The sequence below is a fragment of the Gekko japonicus genome, unplaced genomic scaffold (assembly GCF_001447785.1).
Source record: "Gekko japonicus isolate JY-2015 unplaced genomic scaffold, Gekko_japonicus_V1.1 scaffold388, whole genome shotgun sequence".
NCBI lineage: Eukaryota > Metazoa > Chordata > Lepidosauria > Squamata > Gekkonidae > Gekko > Gekko japonicus.
The window spans coordinates 903,958-928,605 of NW_015162490.1; the positions used below are offsets into that span (position 1 = coordinate 903,958).

Genomic DNA, 24,648 nt, shown 5'->3' on the forward strand with positions numbered 1-24,648 from the left:
CTTCCTTGCCCTCCCGCCGGCCTTGCAGGTCCACCGCCAGGCCCCTCATGGGGCTTGGCAGTGGAGCTGCAAGGCTGGTGGTGACGGCCGGGACCATTGGGGGCGGGGTGTGTGCCCTTATGACACACTTCCGGTGATGTCAGGGGGTGTGGCCTTATGACACACTTCCGGTGATGTCAGGGGTGTGGCATATGCTAATAAGTTATGCTAATGAGTTCCCCTTGCTCTTTTTCTACGAAACGACCCCTGCGTAGACGAGTCCGAATGGATCCTTCTCCCTCCTCTCTGTCTCCTCGTCAACTCTCCCTCGCTCCTCCCTGGCTTCACCTGTGTGGTTCTTTTATTTGTTCAGCCTCCACACCTGTTTCGCCCACCGCCCATTTCTTAAAGTAACCGAGCAACCAGCCGGGTTTCCAATGAGTCTCGGTCTCTACCTGCCACCCTCCAACCCTGACTCCATCGGTCGGATCCCTGACGTCCCGCCCAAGTGGTCCCGCGGCCGCGACACCCTCCCTTCTTCGGGTTGTCGCCTCTCTGTGGACATTGACCCAGGGTCCCGGGACCTCCCGGGAACGGTCTAGGACCGGTTTCTCGGCAATGGCGAGAGCTACGGGGTTGATTCCCTGCGTAGTCAGGAGGGGGTTGCCGTCGCCCTCCTGACACAGGCTTTAGAGAGAGCCACCGGCTCAATCAATGTCACTGGAGATCAGCTGCTGCACAGGACTCTCCTGCCTATGATAGCGGCGCCGAGAAAAGGAGATTAAAAAGCGCAAGACTGTGTGCGCGTGTTTACATTACTTACTATATGTGCTCTCTTTTATTGCAAATTCCTTGAGACACGAACCAAACTCAGCCGTTGGCAGGCGCAGAGATAAGACCTTTTTCTGCATTCTTGTGGACTTCCGAACAAGGAAGGTCTGTTAAAATAAGAATTATACACAAAAGCAAGGTCTTAAAACAGAGGCATTAGCAATCTTCTGGGGAAAAAATGTCATTGCAAGCCCTCTCTTCTGGCTGAGTCAGTATGATTAACCACTGAGGAATTCAAATAGAGAGGCACATGCCAGAGGTTAATATTCTACTAGGTAAGCTGCCCCATGAGTAATCAAGAGGAAATGTCTAGGGGCGCAGTAAAGACGAACAGCATTTATTTCAAACGTTGTCCTGCTGCTTCAGACCAACCCGGCTACCCACCTGAAGCATTTATTTCAATATGAGCTTTTGTAAGTCACAGCACTTGCAAAAGCTCAAACTGAAATAAATGCTGTTCAGTCTTTAGTGTGCCACGGGAGGGTTGCTTCATTTTGCTACAACAAATTAACATGGCTACCCAGTTGCAATCAATGCTCCCTCTAAGCTGTGGAGTCTTGTGAGCAGAAATTCTGCTTTGTGAGCTACTGGCATTAAAGCTGTGAGCAAGTGGTTTGGCTGCTGCATAAATTAGTTTGCTCTGGAGCCCCCTCCTTCCTGAGCGAAGCCAAAAATGGGTGAGCCAGAGGCTAAAAAACTGTGAGCTAGCTCACACTAACTCAGCTTGGAGGGAACACCGGTTGCAATCAATGGCTACTAACTCTTCACAATGCATCCAAGTTCTAATTTTCAGCTTCTACCACTCAGTTCTGTAAAACGTGCATGCAGAATGAAGTTAAAAACCCAACCCAGATGTTAGCAAACATTTTTATGAGAGCCCGCATCCTTTACCCATGATCAGCTACCACTTTAAACCCAAAGCCTGCCTCCCCTTTCACTCACAGATCTTGGCACGTGTCCTACCACTCCGGTCAGCAAAGCCTGAAGCTTTCCTCCAGCTTCAGTGGCAGGTGGAAGACACTGATGGAAAAGCCACTTCGGCTACTCCTTATGCAGGAGGAAAATGTCCTACCTCACAGAGGAAAGATGTAGGATACATACCTCCAGGGGTCATTTTGTAGAAAAAGAGGTGCAGGAGCTCATTAGCATAGCTCATTAGCATAACTTATTTGCATATGCCACACCCCCTGACATCATCGGAAGTGTGTCAGAAGGCAACACCCACCGCTCAGGCTCCACTGGACTGTTTTGGATTGCTAGCTATTGGGGGGGGGGAACGTGCAGATCTGTCCTCACAGAGGAGGGAGAGCTTGTACCTGAATAAAACCTGGTCTTAAAGGTGCCACTGGACTGTTTTGGATTGCTAGCTATTGGGGGAAAAAAAAATTTGCATATGCCACACCCCCTGACATCACCGGAAGTGTGTCAGAAGGCAAGCCCCCCCGTTCAGGTTCCACTGGGCTGTTTTGGATTGCTAGCTATGTGAGGGGGGGGAGAGAGATGCAGATCTGTCCTCGCAGAGGAGGGAGAGCTTGTAGAGCCCCCCCGTTCAGGTTCCACTGGGCTGTTTTGGATTGCTAGCTATGTGAGGGGGGGGAGAGAGATGCAGATCTGTCCTCGCAGAGGAGGGAGAGCTTGTAGAGCCCCCCCGTTCAGGTTCCACTGGGCTGTTTTGGATTGCTAGCTATGTGAGGGGGGGGAGAGAGATGCAGATCTGTCCTCGCAGAGGAGGGAGAGCTTGTACCGGAATAAAACTTGGTCTTAAAGGTGCCACTGGACTGTTTTGGACCAGGGGGCCGGGGGCTCTGCAAGTTACCTTGCTGCTTCTTGCTGCTGGGAGGGCTGCTGGGAGCAGGGGGTGGGGCTTGTTGCATGTGCCCGCCCCCTGGGCTCTTTACTGCCGGAGCTCCGCTCCTGTGCGCTCCGGCAGGAAATGACCCCTGCATACCTCCAAGCTTAGGGGAAAAGGCTGTGGCTCAAAGGCAGAGTATATACTTTCCATGTTGAAGACCCCAGGTTCAACCCCTGCTATCTGCAGCTGAAAAGATCAGGTGCTGTGAAAGACCCTGGAGAGTCACTGGCAGTCTGAGTAGACAATACTGACCTTGGTGGACCAAGGGTCTGATTGAGTTTAAGGCAGCTTCATGTGCTCGTGTGAGCCGCAGGACTCGCAGTGCTCAGGCGCTCTGATGTGCCACAGCTGTGGTAATCGCTCACCTGAGCCTTACCAGAAGCCACAATTACATGGCTCCTCAGACAGAGCACATGGCTTTGTATCAGAGAGTCCTAGTTCAGAAGTTCTCAGGCAAACACTGAGAACAACACTGGACGAGGTAGTCCGACAATCTGTCGCGATGTGAAGACAATATTATAAAGTGTGTGTGTGTGTGCGCGTGTAGGAGTGTGCTGATCAACTTGACTTAGTACTTCCCCAGTATTCACATTTGTTAGCCAGCTACAGATGGAAAAAGCTAACATGGTTCTCAGGTTTCAGGGGGTTCCTGAAACAGATCGAGAAGATCTGAAGGTGCTCAGTGAACTCATCGCTCCAGTAGTAGGCTTAACAGCGGTTGAACTTGTAAACGAAACGGGAGTAGCCTACAGGGCATACTCCAACTACATTAAAAAATAATAGCCTACCTGGAGAAATAGTGATCAAGTTTGTAAGAAGACAAACTAGGGGCACCATTTTAAAAGCAACTTCAGCAACTCCACTGAAAATGGGAAATGTAATCATCAAAACGTTAAAGGACATTCCATTTGAAATCAGGCAAAAGAGGAAAAACTAAAAGGATCTAATTTCTTTTCTTTAAACAAATGGGATATCGTACAGATGGGCGGTTCCGGAAGGTGTCATCTTTAAAATCAACGATAGAAGAGAGAAGATAGACTCCACTTCTAAAGCTAAAGAATTCTTGAGATGACAGCTGGGGGAAGAGGAAGAGTCCAAAGAGGAAGAAAAGAAGTCTAGTGACTCTGTTACCTCGGGAACGGAAGAGGACTCTGCAGCAGAAAAGGGAGCAGGACCTGCCAGAGTGGTATATGATTTCAGAGACAGAAAGCCGAAGTAAAGGCAGGAGGACTTGGGAAATGGCCTTTTGAAGCGAAGAATAAGATGATGATCAGAGATTTCTCTCATAACAACTAATAGAATAACATATAAATAGCGAACTGTTATAAGAAAGAACCGGAGCTGCGGTGGTTCAAGTGGTTGAGACACTGAACTGCAGGCTGTGGAAGGTCGGTAGTTCAGCAGTTTGAGACCCAAGTGCCGCATGACGGAGTGAGCTCCCGTCTCTAGTTCCAGCTCCTGCCAACCTAGCAGTTCGAAAGCAAGAAATTGCAAGTAGATAAATAGGTACCACTTCGGTGGGAAGGGAACAGCGTTCCGTGCACCTTGGTGTTTAGTCATGCCGGCCACATGACCACGGAAACGTCTTCGGACAGCGCTGGCTCTTCGGCTTGGAAACGAAGACGAGCACCGCAACCCTAGAGTCGGATTCGACTGGCTTTCGAGCAAGGGAACCTTTACCATTACCTTTTAATAAGCAAGAACTCTACAAGTATATTGTGACATTAACTCTAACAGTACTAACATTTTAACTAACAGTGAAAAGATCTCCTCCTCTTGGGGTTTTAGTTTAGCGTAGCAAGGGGGGGATTCCTCCTCAAGGGATGGAGATCTCGCTCCCAGGGATGTGTTTGTGTGTGAATGGGTGTCAAGCATCTGAGCAAGAGAGAGGAGAGGAGTCCTGGGCGCGAGGTCAGTTTCGAGATCTGTAGAAGGCAGCACGGGTGGGACTATCAGACAGGGTGCCCCAAAAGAGCCCGCCTCTTGCTTTTAAATGCCAAAGAGGAAACGGTTCTTACTCCTGGAGGCTGGGTCTGCAGGACTTCTGCCGCTTCGGTATCACTCAGGCCCAGCTGTAACCAAACGGGATGCGTATGAAGAAGTTTATCGAGTATGCTGAGCTTGTTGGGGAGGCTGTCATATCCAGAGTCCCGCGGGAAGCTTTTTAAATTCTTTTGATCTGGACACAAATCACTCATGTCTTTCTCCAGGCTGCAAAGAAAAGAAAAGAAAGAAAATGTTACAAAGCAAAATTTGTAAGCTCTCTCAAGACGAAATCGGTGCTTTCAAAACAGAACAGGTTTTTTTAGCAATGGAACAAAGTGTGGGTCCTCCAGTGGCACCTTTAGGACCAACAGAGTTTAATTCTGCGTGCACACGACAGCTTATACCCAGAATTAAACTTTGTTGGTCTTAAAGGTGCCACTGGACTCAAGCGTCATTCTATTGTTTCAGATCAACACAAATTGGAGGGACCAAAGGTCCATCAGACTACCTGAAGTTCTTTTAGCACTAACCTTTAGAAATGTATTATACCAGCATAGACAAACGTTCTTAGGACACTGGGCACGATCACCCCGTATATTTTAGTTATTTATTTATTCATTCATTCATTTGATTTATATACCACCCTCCCCATGAGCGGGCTCAGGGCGGTTTACATCAGTCTCAATCAATGTTCCCTCTAAGCTGTGGAGTCTTGTGAGCAAAAATTCCACCTTCTGAGCTACTTGGCATTAAAGTTGTGAGCAAGTAATTTGGCTACCGCATAAATTAGTCTGCTCTGGAGCCCTCCTTCCTGAGCTAAGACAAAAATGTGTGAGTTGGAGGCTAAAAAACTGTGAGCTAGCTCACACTGACTCAGCTTACAGGGAACACTGGTCTCAATAAAGTTAAAACAGCTTTAAAATAAGAATTTAAAACAGAGTAGAATCGTAAAATACCATGTCAAACATTTGGATTAGATGTCTATCGGATTGTTTCAAGTACAAAAGTGGGTACTTGTCCAGTATTATTTAGATTTAGCAGGGAGTCAGGTAAACTGTTAATCAGTTAAAGTGTTAAATGGGAAGCAGCTCTTGAATTGAGGGGTTGTGGAGGGAAAGGGAAGGCCTGGACGTCTCTCCGAATACTACAGAGATCAGTCCCCATGGAGAAAATGGTTGCTTTGGAGGGTGAGCTTTATGGCATTACAAGGCGCAAGGCTCGTTGCGGGAAGAGAGGCAACGGGCCCTAGAGAGAGCCCGCCGGAGGGCCACACACACACACTGGCAAAGGAGAGCGCGGCGGCTCCCCGGCGGCCAGGCTTGCGCCTCCCCCCCCCGCGCGCCTCGCCCATCCACAGTGCTGCATGCCAGCGGTGGCAGCGGGCCAAGCCAGGTGGGCTGGCTCCTTCCCCGCCCACTCGAGGGCCCAGCATGCCAAAGCGGCAGCCTCTTCCCTCCGGCCCCCGAGCGAGCAAGCGGCGCACGTGGCGGTGAGCCCGTTCCAGCCACATGCGCGCCAAACTGGCTAGCCTCCCTCCCAGCCAATAGCACGCTAGTTGCCCCGAGTGGCAGCCAGCAGGCCAATGGCTGAGGAAGCGCATTTCCTCTCGCCACCCCATAGGCCAGTGGCCACCCCAAATCCTTTTTATAATAAGGAGAGATACCTCACTGAAGTCCTTCAACAAACTTGGCCATCCCCTTAGTGTTGCCAACCTCCAGGCAGCACCTGGAGATCTCCAAGATCAGTTCTCCTGGAGAAAATGGCTGCTTTGGGCAGTGGACTCTATGGAACTATACTCTGCTGAAGTCCCTCCGCACCCCAAACCCTGCCCTCCCCAGGCTCTACCCCTCAAATCTGCAGGTATTTCCCAACCCAGAGTTGGCAACCGTGTAACTGGCTATGGAACCGCTTTCCAGACCCTTGGAACCCAGAAGACACAGCATGTGACTCTCCTCACATACACCCACTTGAGGCAGCAAAGTGACTTGAGACAGCCCTGCCTTATAGCTAAGCAGAAGGAAATAAACATGGCTCGCCTCCCTCTATTTCCCCCCTACCTCCACCACCCCACCAACCAAAGCCGGGATACTCACCTGGAGCCTCTTTCTAGAGCTCTTTGTATTTCTTCCCACAATGGGCCTTACTCCTAGTAAACACAATAACATAATAGGAAACTCAGCCAGCCTTCGTATTCTCCCCCTCCCCATTTAGGGATCTGAGTTGGAAAAGTCTCTATACAACAGCTATACTATATTATACTACAACTACCCATTTCCTGAGTGGGGATTTAAACCTGGTTCTCCTAAGTCCTAGTTTGACCATCACACTGAGCTCTCTCTTCATGCTTCTGGAGAAGTCTTGGAAAGCCAGATTAATCTCCAGGCAATGCTTACGCCCATTCACTTTTGTAAGGCAATCCCTGTGCAAACACACACCTACCTTTATCACTCTCTCATCTTCAAACGATGCAATAAGTGGTTGTTTCCAAGAGCTTATTCCCCCATAAACAAATTAAAGTCTAAGGATGGCCCAATACACACACACAGCTTCTGTTTTGCAATGCAACAATGCACAGTTCAAGGCTAGACTTTCCAAAGGTACAGAGACAGAATTTTTTTTTATATTCCTAAAGAACCCATAAACAGCATATATGGACTCTCTGCCTAGTACTTAGTCCGCTGAGTTACTGCCTCTGAGATGGAACAGCTGTTTGTACAGAAATTCCTACAAGGAAAATGCAGCCACACGGGGAGTTGAGAAGACACTTCGAGCAGCATCATGCTGCCTCTAACGACATCTACAAACGTTCTTAGGACACTGGATGTGACCATAAATATGATAACACAAGAAAGGGGACCCGCGATACTCGCGGGGGGTGGGTGGGGAGAAGAGCTCCACACAGAGCAGGAGGAGGAGGAAGCAGCAGCAGCAGCAGGTAAGCCTTCCTTCCCATCCCCGGACACTGGTGGTGTGGCCTAAGCAGCTGCCAGCCTACAAACCTGTCAATTCCCCTCCCCCATTCCCGGTGTCCTCCACCCCTCCTCCACCACAACCCCTGGCTCAGGCAGCAAGGCCTGAGCAGCTGCCAGCTGCCAGGCCTCGCCGATCTCCTCCACCACCCCTGGCTCCAGTTGCGAGGCCCGAGCAGCTGCCAGCCACCGGACAATGCCGATCACCTCCACCACCCCCAGTTCCAGTTGTGAGGCCCAAGTGGCTGCCAGCCGTCAGGCCTCACCAATTTCCTCCACCACCCCCGGCTCCGGTTGCGAGGCCCAAATGACTGCCAGCCACTGGGCCTCGCCAATTTCCTCCACACTCCTTCCCTCCCCCCAGCTCATATTTTCCCCAAGTTTTCAGATTTTTCTGCACTCCTGGGGACTGCCCCAAGTGTGCAGGAAAATCTCCCTGCCCCCCAGGTGCCCCCGATGTGTGGATTTAGATATCCGCACGCAGGGGGCAATTTGGGAATTAGATATATAGATACAGTGGGGTAAGTAAAGGTAAAAGTTTCCCTTACTCAAAAGCCAGTCGAATCCGACTCTAGGGGGCAGTGCTCATCTCCGTTTCCAAGCCGAAGAGCCAGCGCTGTCCGAAGACGTCTCCGTGGTCATGTGGCTGGCATGACTAAACACCAAGGCGCACGGAACGCTGTTCCCTTCCCACCGAAGGGGTACCTATTTATCTACTTGCAATTTCTTGCTTTCGAACTACTAGGTTGGCAGGAGCTGGAACTAGAGACGGGAGCTCACTCCGTCATGCGGCACACTCGGGTCACGAACTGCTGAACTACCAACCTTCCACAGCCTGCAGTTCAGCATCTTAACCACTTGAGCCAGTGCGGTAGGGCAGGAGAAAAATAGCAAAATAAAATAGAAATAAATAAGACGCAGGTGGGTAACCGTGTTGGTCTGAATCAGCAGAACTAAGTTTGAGTCCAGGAGCACCTTTAAGACCAGCAAAGTTTTATTCTGGGTATAAACGTTCGTGTGCACGCACACAAGTCACCAGCCGTTACATACAGGTAGAAGGTGGGGAGGGTGTTGCCAGGAAGGACTAATTAGCGTCAAGATGCAGAAGTGACTGAGCAACAAATATAGCTAAGACTGGGTGAAGGCAATTGATAAGACCTGTGACTCGAATGATAAAAGGGTTGGAACACTTTCCCTATGAGGAAAGGTTAAGGCGCTTAGGGCTCTTTAGCTTGGAGAAACGACGACTGAGGGGTGACACGATCGAGGTTTATAAGATTATGCATGGGAAAGAGCAGGTAGAGAAAGAGGTACTTTTCCCCATTCTCACAATAAAAGAACTTGTGGGCACTCAGTGAAACTGCTGAGCGGTCGGGTTAGAATGGATAAAAGGAAGTACTTCTTCACCCAAAGAGTGATTAACACTTGGAATTCACTGCCACAGGAAGTGGTGGCGGCTACAAGCATGGACGGCTTCAAAAAGGGAATTAGATAAGCATATGGAGCAGAGGTCCATCAGTGGCTATTAGCCACAAGGTATAGATAGGGGCTGTGGATTACCACAGCTTAACTTCACTGATGCAGCCAGGGCTATTTTTGGGCAGGAACGCACAGGAACGGAGTTCCGGCTGGCTCCCAAGTTGGCCACGCCCAGCAGGAACTCATTAGCATAATAGGCCACACCCAACAGCCGAAACTCATTAGGATTGGCTATATTAGGGGTGTGTGGCCTAACATGCAAAGGAGTTCCTGCTACAAAAAAAGGCCCTGGGTTTTGACCACAAACAAGGTAAACAGAATAACAAGCAAAAGGTGGGTGTGGCTGGATGACCACACTTCTGGTAACATGGGGGTGCGGCCTAATGTGCTAATGAGCAGGGGTGTGGCCCAATATGCTAATGAGCCCCTGCTGTTGGGTGTGGCCTATTGTGCTAATGAGTTCCTGCTGGGCTTTTTCTACAAAAAAAAGCCCTGGACGCGGCGCTCTTCTGTGGTGGCAGCAGCTGGCCAAAGCAACATTTTTAACAATCTGCAGAGTCAATCACATCTCAGATAGGCAATCAGACGCCTTCCTGGGCAAAAGCACTACATGGCCGCACCCACTTCCTTAAAACACTTGGCGGGTGCCAGAAAAAGGGTCAAGCAGGCACCATGGCCCCCACGGACACCAAATTAGGGGGCCCTGATTTAATCTGTGCTTCAAAGAAAAAAAGATGATGCTCAACTATACTTGCAGTCTAGAGAGGAGGAGGAGGAGGAGGGAAAGGAGGAGATTGGATTTACACCCCGCCCTTCACTCGGAGTCTCAGAGCGGCTTAGAAACTCCTTTCCCTTCCCCTCCCCACAACAGACACCCTGTGAGGTAGGTTGGGCTGAGAGAGCTCTTTCCAGAACTGCCCTCGAGAGAACAGCTCTGTCAGAGCAATGGCTTGCCCAAGGCCATCCAGCCAGGTGCAAGTGGAGTCGTGGGGAATCAAACCCGGTTCTCCCAGATCAGAGTCCGCGCACTTAACCACTACACCAAACTGGCTCCCACATTCCAGAGACTCACGATCACGTAGTGTGGACTGTACAGCTTCAGCTCCCTTACCTCCCAACTGAAAAGCATCCTGCAAATCCTTGTGTCAAAAGCAGATATTACAGAACCAATCTAACGTGGCAGAAGTTGAGACGCAGGGCAAGAAAGCCGTGAGCTTTACGAGCATGTCGAAAAGCGGCCCTTGAGATCACAAGGAAAGGTTATTCACTCCCTCCGCCAGTATTTCCTGGCACTGCCTTTACAACAGACTCATTAAGTGACTTCACAATGAAGGGCTCTATGGCACTGCACCGATTCCGGAACAAACGGTTTGTGCTCGCCAGGGATAGGCACACAGTCACCAGAATTCCCAGCGGATCAGTGTCCAGATGCGGGGACAGGAAGTACTTCTTCACCCAAAGAGGAAGTACTTCTTCACCCAAAGAGTGATAACCACTTGGAATTCATTGCCACAGGAGGTGGTGGCGGCTACAAGCATGGACGGCTTCAAAAGGGAGTTAGATAAGCATATGGAGCAGAGGTCCATCAGTGGCTATTAGCACTGGTATTTCTGGCCACTGTGTGATACAGAGTGTTGGACTGGATGGGCCTTTGGCCTGATCCAACATTGGCGTCTCTTATGTTCTTATGTTCTTAGGTCTGCATTCCAGGAAAAAGCAAGCTATTTTTGAGCAGAAGGATACCACCAGCATCTACCTGTGCCCCAGAAACAAAGTTCCACATCACAGAACGCCTAACCCAATAATTCACAAATCCCTGCACAGATTAGTCAGTGGGAAAGGGGTTGCAGTTCTGGGTTGGGAAATACCTAGAGATTTCGGGGGGTGGGTGTAGCCTGGGGAGGGTGGGGGACCTCAGCATTCCAGAACGCCACAGAATCCACCTTCCAAGACATCAGTGTTCTCCAGGGGAACTGATCTCTGCGGTCTGGACAGTGTTCCCTCTAAGCGGAGTTAGTGTGAGCTGGCTCACCGTTTTTTAGCCTCCAGTTCCCACATTTTTGTCTGAGCTCAGGAAGGATGGGCTCCAGAACAAACTTAGGCCCTGTTCATACGAGGGGTTTTGGTCCGGGAGCGAGACAGAACGGGGGCGGAGCAAACGGGCGCGATCCCACGGCAACATCTGGGAATCGTTGCCTGCCCGTCCCCGATCCGTCCGTCCCTCCCGCCCGAAAACCCACACTAAAAAGAACCACCTACCTGGGTGGTTCTTCCGAAGCAGAGCGCCTCAAACCAGCCGTGGGATTGGCCGGCGCGTCCTTGCGCCGGCACATCCCAGCCCCCGGGCGAACTGCGCATGCTTGAGCATGCGCAGTTCGGCAGCCTCCCCCTTCCCTCTGACTCTTCCTCCCCAGCATCTGATTGTGCCGGGGAGCGATGCGCCGCGGCTTCGGGGATCCGTGGGATCCCGCTGCAGCGTTGCAACTTTGGTGCAGCTTTTTAAAGCCGCGCTTTTCACTGTGTTTTCCTGCCGTGTGGCAGGGGCCTTATTTATGCAGTAGCCAAATGGCTCACTCACAACTTTAATGCCAGGAGCTCACGAAGTAGAATTTTTGCTCACAGGACTCCACGGCTTAGAGGAAGGATTGAGTCTGGAGATCAATTGTAATAGTGGGAGAACTCCAGGTGCCACCTGTAAGTTGGCAACTCTAGGTGGCACTGAAGGTCTTCTGTTACTCCGCTCCTCTGTGGAAAGTGCAGGGGAGTAAGCCCCCAAAATCAGCAAATACCATGCTACAGACGATTATAAAATATCTCAAATAATTTTTATATATTTTTTGTTTTATATTTTTACAGTTTATTCACCCTATATTATTTATCATATAAGCCTTAATACATAGAAAGAATCATATATCAAGACATCTAAGTATCGTCTCTTAACATATCACAAAAGATATTGCACAACCCCTTTATTAATATCAGTCCTCCTTAATTATACAAAAATTTTAAGAGGGAGGACTCCTTTAAGTCTATTTTGAATAAGTGCTCAGTCTTCTTCCAACAGAGGTCCAGATATCCTCCTGTTTCAGGGCCTTCCTCGGGGAGTTCAACAGATATTCCCAAGCACAAGGTTGCCAAATACCAAAATATTTATCCAAATTTTTCAATGAACGCTGCAAAAAGTCTCTCTGAGAGAGCTCAGAGCTTCCTCCAAAGTGAAAAGCAGATGGGGAGGGGGGATCTAGTGCCCAAGGCCCAGTGTGAGAAACGATGACAGCCTATCCGTCTTATTCAGTTTTAGATGCCTTATTAGATTTTAGCTGGTCTAGTGGTTAGGGAATTGGACTAGGATATGGAAGGCCCGGATTCAAGTATCCACTCTGCCATGGAAGATTACCAGATGAAAGACAGTGGCACAGCAGTATATGAAAACAGGGTGGGGGGGAAATCCATGTGCCCAAATTTTAACACCAATAACCCATGAATTTAATAATAGTAAGACATATAAAGTACTCAGAACAAATTTTCCGTCAACTACAGGTAGAAATTCACTGGTAAAGTTGATCACAGGTAGAAATTCACAGGTGGAGTTTTTCCCCGCAATCATCATTTGTGATCAATTCAAAAAAGTCCTTGAGCTGTCCTTGAACTATAAGGATGTGGTAGTGTCTCTGCCAGCTGACTCGACAGACCCCCGGTTCCAAATCCGTTTCAATATTTTTTCCAAGATCATGCTGGATTCAACATTTCAAAGATATATGTAGACATCCATAATGCATATTCAGATACAGCAATCCTCAGTGATTCCCAATAAAGGATCTATCCTTTCTTGGAACCTTCCTTCAAAACTCCAGAAGCCCTCCCACTCTTGTCCCCCCAAGCAACAAGAATACAGAGCATCACCACCCCAGATATAGATGGCCAAACTGTGGTTTGGGAGCCTCTTTCACACATATTGGCTGCGGTCACACGGAACATTAGCCACGCTAGAGAGACGGAAGATAGGCGGATTTTCCAGGCGCGATCTCACCGCCACATCTGGGAAGCGTAGAGCTCCCGTGGCTCACCCGAGGCTTCCCGCCGAAGATGCGGGGTAAAAAACTAGTACCTCCAAGGTACTAGTTTCCGGTAACCGCGGGGCACGGGCGGGCGTCTGATCGCGTTTCCGGTGGCATCCGGCGCCCGCCCATGTCCCCTTGCAAAAAGGTGTTCCCCCCCCAAGTCTCCATGGATGCGCACAAGCACCCAACGGAGCGTGCGCATACTTTGGTGTACAGAAAAAAAACAAACCCGTTTGCCGCACCGTGCCGCTTCTTTGCCACGACGCAGGATTGTCCTGTGATCGGCACCTCCCCCCTACCCACGGGACCTCCTCGGGACCTCCACGGAACCTCCACCGGACGTCTGCTCACGCAACCACGCAGTGGGGTACCGCAGGGATCAGTACTTGGTCCACTGCTTTTTAACTTGTTCATTAATGATTTGGAGATGGGAGTAAGCAGTGAAGTGGCTAAATTTGCGGATGATACAAAGTTGTTCAAGGTGGTGAAAACCAGTGAGGATTGTGAGGCACTCCAAAGGGATCTGTCAAGGATGGGCGAGTGGGCATCAACATGGCAAATGGGGTTCAATGTGACCAAGTGCAAGGTGATGCACATTGGAGCCAAAAATCCTAAATATAAATACACATTGATGGGGTCTGAACTGGCAGAGACTGAGCAAGAGAGAGATCTTGGAGTTGTAGTAGATAACTCACTGAAAATGTCGAGACAGTGTGTGACTGCAATAAAGAAGGCCAATGCTATGCTGGGGATTATTAGGAAGGGTATTGAAAACAGATCAGCCAATATAATAATGCCCCTATATAAATCAATGGTAAGACCTCATTTGGAATACTGTGTGCAGTTCTGGGCACCACACCTTAAAAAGGATATTATAGCTTTGGAAAAAGTGCAGAAAAGGGCAACTCGAATGATAAAAGGGTTGGAACACTTTCCCTATGAGGAAAGGTTAAAGCGCTTAGGGCTCTTTAGCTTGGAGAAAAGACGACTAAGGGGTGACATGATCGAGGTTTATAAGATTATGCATGGGAAAGAGCAGGTAAAGAAAGAGGTACTTTTCTCCCTTTCTCACAATACAAGAACTCGTGGGCACTCCATGAAACTGCAGAGCGGTCGGGTTAGAACGGATAAAAGGAAGTACTTCTTCACCCAAAGAGTGATTAACACATGGAATTCACTGCCACAGGAAGTGGTGGCGGCTACAAGCATGGACGGCTTCAAAAGGGAATTAGATAAGCATATGGAGCAGAGGTCCATCAGTGGCTATTAGCCACAAGGTATAGATAGGGGCTCTGGGGCAAGTGATGCTCTGTATTCTTGGTGCTTGGGGGTGGGGGCAACAGTGGGAGGGCTTCTAGTGTCCTGGCCCCACTGGTGGACCTCCTGATGGCACCTGGTATTTCTGGCCTTTGTGTGACGCAGAGTGTTGGACTGGATGGGCCTTTGACCTGATCCAACATTGGCGTCTCTTATGTTCTTATCCTCCCCCCCGCGATATCCGGCCCGTGTGACCGGGGCCAAAGTGTGGCTCCCGGCAGGGTGGCTGGGGAAGTGAAGGGGAGGCATGCCCTTTCTTTCCACCTCTTTCATTCTTTCTTTCCACCTCTCTCTCTCTTTTTCTCTCTCTTAGACAAATAATTATCATTAGCAAACGAATACATATCATTGGACATATAGATATCATTATCAATATCTGGTTTTACCCCTTTGGTTTTCATTTTTGGCAGTCTCATTTAATGTTTGTAAAAAGCAAATGTGCATATTTTTCAATAAAAATGTGTGTGATATTTGTTCATGTCTTGTGGCTCTCAAACATCTGACGTTCATTCCAAGTGGCTCTTGTGTTAAACAAGTCTGACCACCCCGATCTATACCTTCTGGCTAATAGCCACTGATGGACCTCTGCTCCATACGTCTATTCAATCCCCTCTTGAAGCTGTCTGTGCTTGTAACCGCCACCACTTGCTGCAGCAATGGATTTCACATGTTAATTACCTTTTGGGTAAAAAAGTACTTCCTTCTGAGGGTTGAGCTTGGTTTGTCTTGGACCGACGGAGAAACAGGTCTTTCCAACGCGGCGGTAAGAAAGGAATTGGTGGGATGTCCGCGCCCACCCCTCTGAGCATGCGCAGTGGGGTTCCTGCGCATGCCCGGAGGGACTGGGCGTGAAAATCCGTTAAAATAGAGCTTGCTACAGCACCGATTGATCCAGCACGTGCGCACTGAATCCCATGGGTGTGAAGCACAGAGACCACTTGGAAGATCTGCTGGATTCTAGCTTCATCCTCCCATCTTTCTGTTAACTCTTGCTAAGTTGCTGCTATCCATTGATCTTACCGGCCACCTAATCCAATTTCAGCTCTGCATCTGCATCTTGGCTCTGAGTGGCCCCTCCTAACAGCTGGTTTTATTCCATCTGTCTGAATAAGTGTGCTTTGCACACAAAAGCTTACATCTGAATAAAACTTTGGCCCCAGTCACACGGAGAATTTGCTGCGCGAAAGGCACAAATGTCGGGCGGATTTTTGGGGCGTGATCACACCGCAACATCTGGGAAGCGTAGCACACCCGTGGCCAACCCGTGGCGTCCCACCGAAGATGCGGAGTTAAAAAGTACCAAGGAAAGTGCACTAGTATCAGGAAAACGCGCAGCACAGGCAGGCGTCTGATCGCGGGAGCGCTAGTATCCCGTGGCATCCGGCGCCCATCCCCATCCCGTCGCAAACCAGATGTTTTTCGTAAGTGCATGAGCACAAACACGAAACTGAAAGCAGTGCTGCTCCGCGGAACTGCGCATGCGCACAAACGCGAAACACTTGTGTGATCGCGCTGCACCACTTCTTTGCCACGCTGCAGCATCGCCGTGTGATCGCCAGCTACCAGCTGAAGCACGGAGACTCGGGGGACCGTGTGATCGGGCTACCGTGCTTTATTTTGCTCCGGGGCGAACAACCATGCCTCCCCCCCCACGTTATCTGGCCCGTGTGACCGGGGCCCTTGTTGGTCTTACTGGACTCAGTCTCTGCTCAATAACATCCTTGGGTGTATAAAGCACCGAATAACTATTGGCTGAAAATTATCTTTTGTAGGTCTCCAGGCCTTCTAGCCTTGACGTACTGGGAAATGGCAAATTCATGGTGTGGTTTTGTACTGGGGTTAAGAGGCTGGAGCTGCGGTGGCTCAAGTGGTTAAGACGCTGAATTGCAGGCTGTGGAAGGTCGGTAGTTCAGCAGTTCGAGACCCGGGTGCCACATGACGGAGTGAGCTCCTGTCTCTAGTTCCAGCTCCTGCCAACCTAGCAGTTCAAAAGCAAGAAATTGCAAGTAGATAAAGAGGTACCCCTTCGGTGGGAAGGGAACAGCGTTCCGTGCGCCTTGGTGTTTAGTCATGCCGGCCACATGACCACGGAAACGTCTTTGGACAGCGCTGGCTCTTCGGCTTTGAAACGGAGATGAGCACCGCAACCCTAGAGTCGGATTTGACTGGCTTTCGAGCAAGGGAGACCTTTACCTTTACCTTTTAAGAGGCTGGCCTTGGATTCTCAGAAGCATACTTGAGGAGCCCTGGCTTCCATGCAGCCAAACCTTCAGTAAAGCAAAGTGTGTGATACCAGACTCTCAAACTGATGTTGGACTAGTAGAAATCTTGAGAACCACCCTTCTTTACAGGCAAGTTACTTCTTCTCCCCTGACTCTTCCAGCAGACTTTACTGACATAATGAATTATGAGTACAGAAAGTATTTCACGAAGGCACGCCTAGACATTCTACTGCTTGCAATGTTAGAGGGCTGCTTCAGTGGGATGCTTTAAAAAAAAACTGGGACAGGAGGGTCCACTGGGGACTGGTCACGTCCAACGCTCCCTCTAAGCTCTGGAGTCTTGTGAGCAAAAATTCTACCTTGTGAGCTACTAGCATTAAAGTTATGAGGGAGCGATTTGGCTACTGCAGAAATTAGTTTGCTCTGGAGCCATCCTTCCTGAGCTAAGACAGAAATGTGTGAGCCACAGGCTAAAAAACTGTGAGCTAGCTGACACCAACTCGGCTTAGAGGGAACACTGGTCACGTCCATTCCAGTGACCCAGATTTGAGACTGAGTGCAAAAGATTTCTGAGGACCACTGTGTCTCGTTTCCCAGGAAGGTCAAATCAGGATAGATTAGTATTACTACTTGCAGACAGGGATCACTTTCTCGGCGGCGGCTCCTGTCTGGTGGAACGAGCTCCCAGAGCAGATTTGGACCCTGCGGGACTTGGTACAGTTCCGCAGGGCCTGCAAGACGGAGCTCTTCCGCCAGGCCTTTGCATAGGAGCCGCCGCTGTCATAGTACCACCACCGAGTTGCCATCTTCGACGGTGGATTAGACCTGGAGGTGAGCCAGCCCTGGGCAGACACCTAGGATGACCAAAGAACGTATGTTGTCAGGTTAGGCTTGACAAATGGAACCCATCTTGGACTAAGAAGATTTAACATCAAGAGCACCGCACTTTATTTAATGACTGTTTTTATGCTGTTTAATGATTGTTTTTATGCTGTTTTAACTGTTTGTTATGGCATTTGCCTCTGTTGTCAGCCGCCCTGAGCCCGTTTGGGGAGGGTGGAGTATAAATCTAATAAATAAATAAATAAAATAAATAAAATTACTTGTCGAATAGCAAGGTTCCTTGCCACTATTATAAAGATGACAGTGAGGCATACTGTTGTAAACACAGCACACCAACTGCACCATTCCGGGCCATTAGCCATTTGGATTGTAAGGTGATATTTTATATGAGATATTTTAAATGATCATTACGTACTTTAACTACAAAGGTCTGGAAATTTCTTGCTTTTGTTTAGATGGAACGGTTGTTGCTGAGGCTTCTTTGCTGATGCGACGAAGACAGAATGGCCAAGCCCGAAGCTAGATTAATTTCACAACCAGTTCCTAAAGAAGATTCTACATACTGCTGACTGTCTGATTTGAAACACTATTTATGTATCTGGAAAATTTCTTTGCCGCCTCTCCAACAAACCGACCTGAGGCAGCTTACAAAATGTAATAAAAATATAAATCATCACAAAAGTAATTTAAACACAGCAGAGCATCAGCTGATGTAAAAGATAGTATAAGATAAAGAGCAGTGGCATAGCAATGGATGTTAAACGAGAAAAAAATGCATGTGCCAAAAATCAATTATTAAAAATCCTATATCTATTTATTGATATTACATTTACGATCTTGGATGATTAGGTATAGCACCGTATAAGAGGAAGGTTTTATTGTGATTTTAACTATTGTATTCTACTATATGTTTTATTGTATTTTACACTCGGCTTTGCCGCATATGAACCGCCCTGAGCCTTTGGGAGGGCGGGATATAAATCAAACTAATAAATAAATAAATAAATAAATAAATACTCACTATAACATGACAAATTTTCCTATGACATATACCACACATAAGTTGACTGGTTGAAATTCAACAGTTAATGTTTTTTTCATTAACATCTATGTAATAATTATTTCAGAAGAGTCCTTTTGATTCTAAGGATGTGTTTCCTCACATTGACATGGATTTATAACTGGAGGTCTGTCGAGTTGGCTGGCAGAGACACTAAATATCAGTAAATATATACAGGATGTAAAAGATGAAACAATTTAAAACACCTTTTAGGCTAAAACCAGTCTATAAATTTATGTTAAAAATATCAGTCCGTTAGTTAAAAGCTTGATTAAACAGAAACGTTTTGGCCTGGCAGGCCTCAAGGGCATGGGTATTCCATAAACAAGGTGCCCAAGGAATCATCCCTCATTTCAGAAAGCGGGGAGTCCAAATAACAAAACAGACAAGAAAGATGAACACACTTGCACATGATTCCAGCACCAGCTACCAACCCAAGAAAATTGCTTTAAAGCTTATCCAAAGCACCAAACACTATAGGGGAGAATATCACCTTCCCAACTGAAGCAGCACAATCAACTCTCAGACACTTTCCACAGGTTACTACAGAACAATACTATACAGACTCACCTTTGTATACTGGTGGAGCCATCTTCCAGCACCAGATCTGCCTGTACCATTTCTTGTTTCAGTTCTCCGATTTCTGATGCGATTGTGTCGATCAGCTAGGAGAAGAACAGAAACAGTATGATGTCAAAGAAGAAACAGAACCGGCGTGGAAAGGGAAGCACAGGCTGGATGAATCACTCAAGATTACAAATGCTTTTTACGCTGCCAGATTGTGGCTTCTTTTGTTCGTGCGGGGGGGGGGGGTAGGGAGGGAGGATGAAAGGCAAGTAATTCAGAAGTAATTCTGCCTTGAGAAGTTATTAATGCCGAGTACAGTTGAGAAATTGCCAGGAAATGCCTTCGTATTAATCACATAACTAGATAAAGAAGTGTTGATCATATTTCCTTTGTGATCTAAAAAAACAATATACACATCCCCTTTCCGTCAAACGTGACCCACGAAGCAGCTTACGTACAAAACTTTTAACTAAAGCAACAAAAGAGTAGAGGAGAATTAAGAAAGCAAAAGGCTGCAGGTTTATAAATGACAAAGGCATGATTCAGCATTCAAAGGGTTGGATCATGCAGTTGTCAGTGGTTCCCCGTCGCAAGAGTCTCTCGCAACACGGGTGTTCCGGGGAAAACACGGCTGTTAGCAGAACAGATCCACGGGATCCAACCAAATGGGAGAAGTATTAGATTTGCTTAACTCTCTCACTGAAAGCAACGGGACTGCAACGTGGCCAGTTTGGGCTGGATCATTACCTTAAGATTCATAAAGCACTACGTGCATTGGGGTCAGGAAGCAATTTTTCTCCAGGCCGGTTTGGCCAGGGATCTTGGAGGTTTTTTGTCATCTTCTGGGCATGGAACAATAGTCACTGCGGGTGCGGAGGGGGGAGTATTTGTGAATTTCCTGCCTTGTGCAGGGGGTTGGACTAGATGACCCTGGAGGTCCCTTCCAACTCTATGATTCGTTATTTCAACAATCCTCCTCATGGCCCCATAAAGCGGGCTAATGTTGCTATAGCTCTGCTATGGAAAGGGGCCGCATATCTGGGGTGAGGTAAAACAAGGGCCATCTCAGACCAGGTGATGAAGCCACACTGATCTGAGAGAGCTTTAATGCAACCAAAAAAAGAGTATATTCTTAATATTATCACAAAATCAAGCGAGAGCTATTACTGATCCAAACCCCATCATTTTTCCAGCAAGCAAAAAGCAGTCATTCTGACACAGGAGAACTCAGCTCACACTAGGGAGGCCAAACATACTATCCAGTTCCATTTTGGTACAGGCAGATATAGAACTATCTTGCAGTCAGAACCCACAGCCAGCAACGCGGGCAGTGAGGGAAACAGGATGAAATGTCAGAACCCACAGCCAGCAACGTAGGACACACTTTTCCAGGAAAGGTAATACTTTATTGAAGAGCTATAGATGCATTAACCTGAGCACTGTTAAGAGTGGCAGTTGCCCCTTGGGCATAATAGGATATAGGGCATTCGTATGCACACACGCCCCCACTGCGCTGGCCAATTAGGCACCCTCCCGTACGCAGGATAAAGCTAGCAAACCGTTTCTAGCCGAAGCTGGGAACCCGCACTCTCCCACGGCTCCCTGGAAAAGGCAGACACCACAACTCCCACCTGCACATCTTTACAGCTAAGCGTTTCAGCGCGCAAAGCACAGAAAGGAATGCAAGAGCAATTACACTGACACAGCCTGACCATCCTAACCCCCATGGCAGCATAGCTGACACCTGCTACGGACAAATTAACTCTTCGGGTAAGAGAGTTTCTAAGCGTACCAAACCAAGCTGGATTCTTCCTTTGCCACCTGGCATCCCTTCCTGACTGACATTTTTGTTCCATACGTGCTATATACTGTTTCCCTGCCTCAAATAAGCGCAGAGCAGTTTCTATAAGAATAAATAAATTACTTAAAAACCAGCTTCCTAAAACCATACCTCAGACAAAGGCCCTTCTTCCTGGCATCCTTTTCTAAATCAACAGTCCATTTCTTAGAGAAGCTGCTGCCATCGAAAACATTAGAACTGCAAAACTGTGGGTGCGGTCACACACGCCAGATAAAAGGGGGGGGGGGGGGAAGCGAGGCTATTCCCTCCGGAGGAATTTGACCCGCAGTTGTACGATCACACCTCCCTTTAAAGCTGCGGGCACAGCCCATCAGTTGTGCGATCAGACGCAACTGCGGGTGAGTCGGGGGGGGGGTGTACTGGTTGTTTCCTATGCGCTTAAACAAGGAATTGACTAATCGCACCTCCGCACTGAGGGCTCCCTATGGCGTTTGCGATGATGTGCCTACTGCGAGGGGGGGGGGAAACAGCACGGAGTCGGGATGGCCTGATCAAACCATCCCAAAGGCATGAGGGCGCACTGGAGCGATCGGATACAGGAAAGTCCGTCCGTGGCCCGTCGCAGCCCATTTACTACCGGATTTTCCCCAGTATCTTTGAACTCCGCTTCCGTGGCAGAGCAGAATGGGTTGCCAACAGCTGCGGGGCGCTTCCCAGATGTTGTTGTCTGACTGCGCCCTTTAAATCCACCCGGCATTGGCACCTATGGTAGGTCTAACTGTGTGTATGATCGCAGCCTGTTAGGCTGGTAGCCCTTTTACTGTTTTTTCCCCCAGCCTTGGCAAGTGTCTAAACTCGACACCAGCGACAGCTAGTCCTTCCGCAGTGCCCCTTTGACCTTCAATATGGCTGGAAGTAAGGAAGACCCTGTTTGGTGGCCAGCAGCAGCTGCAGCTCTGGTTGAGTTTGTCTTCCTGTGACCACGGTTACAAGTGTCCAAAGCGCTTTTAGAGCCCATCTAGACCTAACGGGTGTCCCTGAGATTTGTCCCATCCTTTTGAAAAGTGAGTTTCCAGCTGGGAAGTCCTTTAGACTGAACTGTGGGAGGCCAACTCTGGAGGATTCCGTCTCCCCCCCATTGCTTTTTCTCCCCAAACGGCACAGGGTGTGTGTGTACAAGCAAATAATCCCCCCAGTGCCATTTTGGGGAGGAAAAGCAGCAAGGGGGGAGAGCTTGATCCCCCTCCCAGTATGATGGTCCTGACCAGAATCAGTTTGGTGTAGCAGTTAGGAGCGTGGACTCTAATCTGGGAGAATTGGGTTTGATTCCCCACTCCTCCACATACAGCTGCTGGTGTGACCTTGGGTCAGTCACAAGTTCTCTCAGAGCTGTTAAGTGGTCTAAAGTCACTTCCAGTTTGGTGTCATGGTTAAGTGCGTGGACTCTAATCTGGGAGAACCGGGTTTGATTCCCCACTCCTCCACTTGCAGCTGCTGGATGACCTTGGGCAAGCCATAGTTCTCTCAGAGCCGTTCTTGAAAAGAGCAGCTTCTATCAGAGCTCTCTCAGCCCCACCTACCTCATGGGGTGTCTGTTGTGGGGAGGGGAAGGAGATTGGAAGCCACTCTGAGACTCCAAGTGAAGAACTGGGTATAAATCCAGCCGCCGCCACTGCCGCCGCCGCTGCCTCTTCTTATTCCTCCCCCTGCTCCTCTTCCCAACAAAGTTTAAGGAGTTCCAGGCTTGGCATTCACTTTTTAAAAATGGCAGCGTGTCCCCACAGTCACCCATCACTTCTAGACAGACCCTCACTTTGGGGGTCATATACCTAGAGCTAGGGAGAAGATCTGCTACAAGGGGGAGAGAGAGAGAAAAGAAGCAGGCTCCTCACAAGACTTTTCCCCCATCTTTCCCCTGTTTCTGTTATATTTTTAAAATACCATACACCACTTTGGGACCCACTGGGGAGAAAAAAGGTAAAGGTAAAGGTTCCCTTGCTCGAAAGCCAGTCGAGTCCGACTCTAGGGTTGCGGTGCTCATCTCCGTTTCCAAGCCGAAGAGCCAGCGCTGTCCGAAGACGTTTCCGTGGTCACGTGGCCGGCATGACTAACCACCAAGGCGCACGGAACGCTGTTCCCTTCCCACCGAAGTGGTACCTATTTATCTACTTGCCATTTCTTGCTTTTGAACTGCTAGGGGAGAAAAGTGGGGTATAAATACACAAATCTGGTAAGCACGTTCCCGAGACTTACAACGGCAGCTCATGCAGTGGGATGCTAGAAATCCTTCCTCACTGACAGCAATTCACACATCTAAAATGAAAGGTGTTGCGGAATAGCTTATCTTAGACAAACAGACGGTGTAAACATATAGCGGGGCTCTAATACCTCACCGACAATAAAACTGGATTATGCCTCTGTTTTGTTTACAGAGCCCTCACTGTCCTTGGTCAGCACATGCAAAGCAGAGCAATACCAAGGGATATATTAAAACACTCCCCTTCCTTGAGTTTCTTTGAAAAGTGGCAGGTTTGCCTGTGGTAGTGGTATGTGGTCAGTGACCGAAGTCTGATTCACAAATCCCGGAGCTCTGTGATCCACGTTCACTTCCAAGAGATGATTCTCAAGGTAAGGATACCAAGAAGGAGGAGGAGGAGACTGGATTTACACCCCCCCCTTCACTCGGAGTCTCAGAGCGGTTTACAGACTCCTTTCCCTTCCCCTCCCCACAACAGACGCCCTGTGAGGGAGGCGGGGCTGAGAGAGCTCTGACAGAAACAGCTCTTTCAAGAACAGCTCTGGCAGAACTATGGCTTGCCCAAGGTCATCCAGCAGCTGCGAGTGGAGGAGTGGGGAATCAAACCCGGTTCTCCCGGATTAGAGTCCGCGCACTTCACCACTACGCCAAACTGGCTACACCACTACACCTGCTGGCCTGTCTGGAGATAGTTTATTGGACAGTCTTGTGTCCGCCTCTCACTTAAACAGCCTCTGAAGTTCTTGAGCATCTGAGCTTGGGCAGGCCCCAGGGTTGCCAACTCTTGGTTGGGAAATTCCTGGAGACCTGGAGGCAGAGTCCTGGGGAGGGCCGGGTTTGTGTCGGGAGGGTCCTCAGCAGGGTCTAATGCCACAGAGTTCACCAAATGTTTTCTCCAGGGGAACTGAACGTTGAGGTCTGGAGAGCAGTTGTAATTCCAGGAGACCTCCAGGCCCCACCTGGAGTTTGGCAAGCCCAGCAGGCCCCCTCCAAGGCCCAGCCCACCATCTTTTGAAACCCCTAGCCGTGACAAGAATTTCTGAAAGACTTCGATACGGGCATCAAAATGTGCAGAACGTGTGAAACTCACCAAATGCTGAAACATTAACAAGCGTTTAAAATATGAGAAGCAGTTTTGAGGTCGTGGTTCCTGCCAAACGGGCCTCCTTCCTGCCTCCCAATCTGGACCCTGGACTTGGGCAGAAGACGGGCCACTGGTGGCTAAGGGTCTTCCGAAAATATCGCTGGGCTATTTGGACCTTGATCTGAACCAGCTAAATTGTATAGTCTCGATCCAAAAATATACACTGTTGCTTCATCTGCACAGATTAATGATGCCTCGTCTATCAAGGGATTCTGAGACTCCACTCTCACATGACACATTTAGGATCACAGGGATATGAGGGGCGGGAAGGGAACCGCTC

At 48.8% G+C, this 24,648-nt stretch overlaps 1 protein-coding gene across 1 annotated transcript in view; it reads right to left on the reverse strand.

The window, feature by feature from the left end:
- The window catches only part of RIN2 (Ras and Rab interactor 2), a 93,794-nt gene that overhangs the window by 55,320 nt on the left and 13,826 nt on the right, over positions 1-24,648 (reverse strand). Inside the window, exons 3-5 of the mRNA XM_015405999.1 lie at positions 19,170-19,264; positions 4,681-4,873; positions 803-917 (exon numbers count right to left, since the gene is read on the reverse strand). Of these exons, the coding sequence (XP_015261485.1) occupies positions 803-917; positions 4,681-4,873; positions 19,170-19,264 (403 nt within the window). The remainder of the gene's footprint in view (positions 1-802; positions 918-4,680; positions 4,874-19,169; positions 19,265-24,648) is intronic.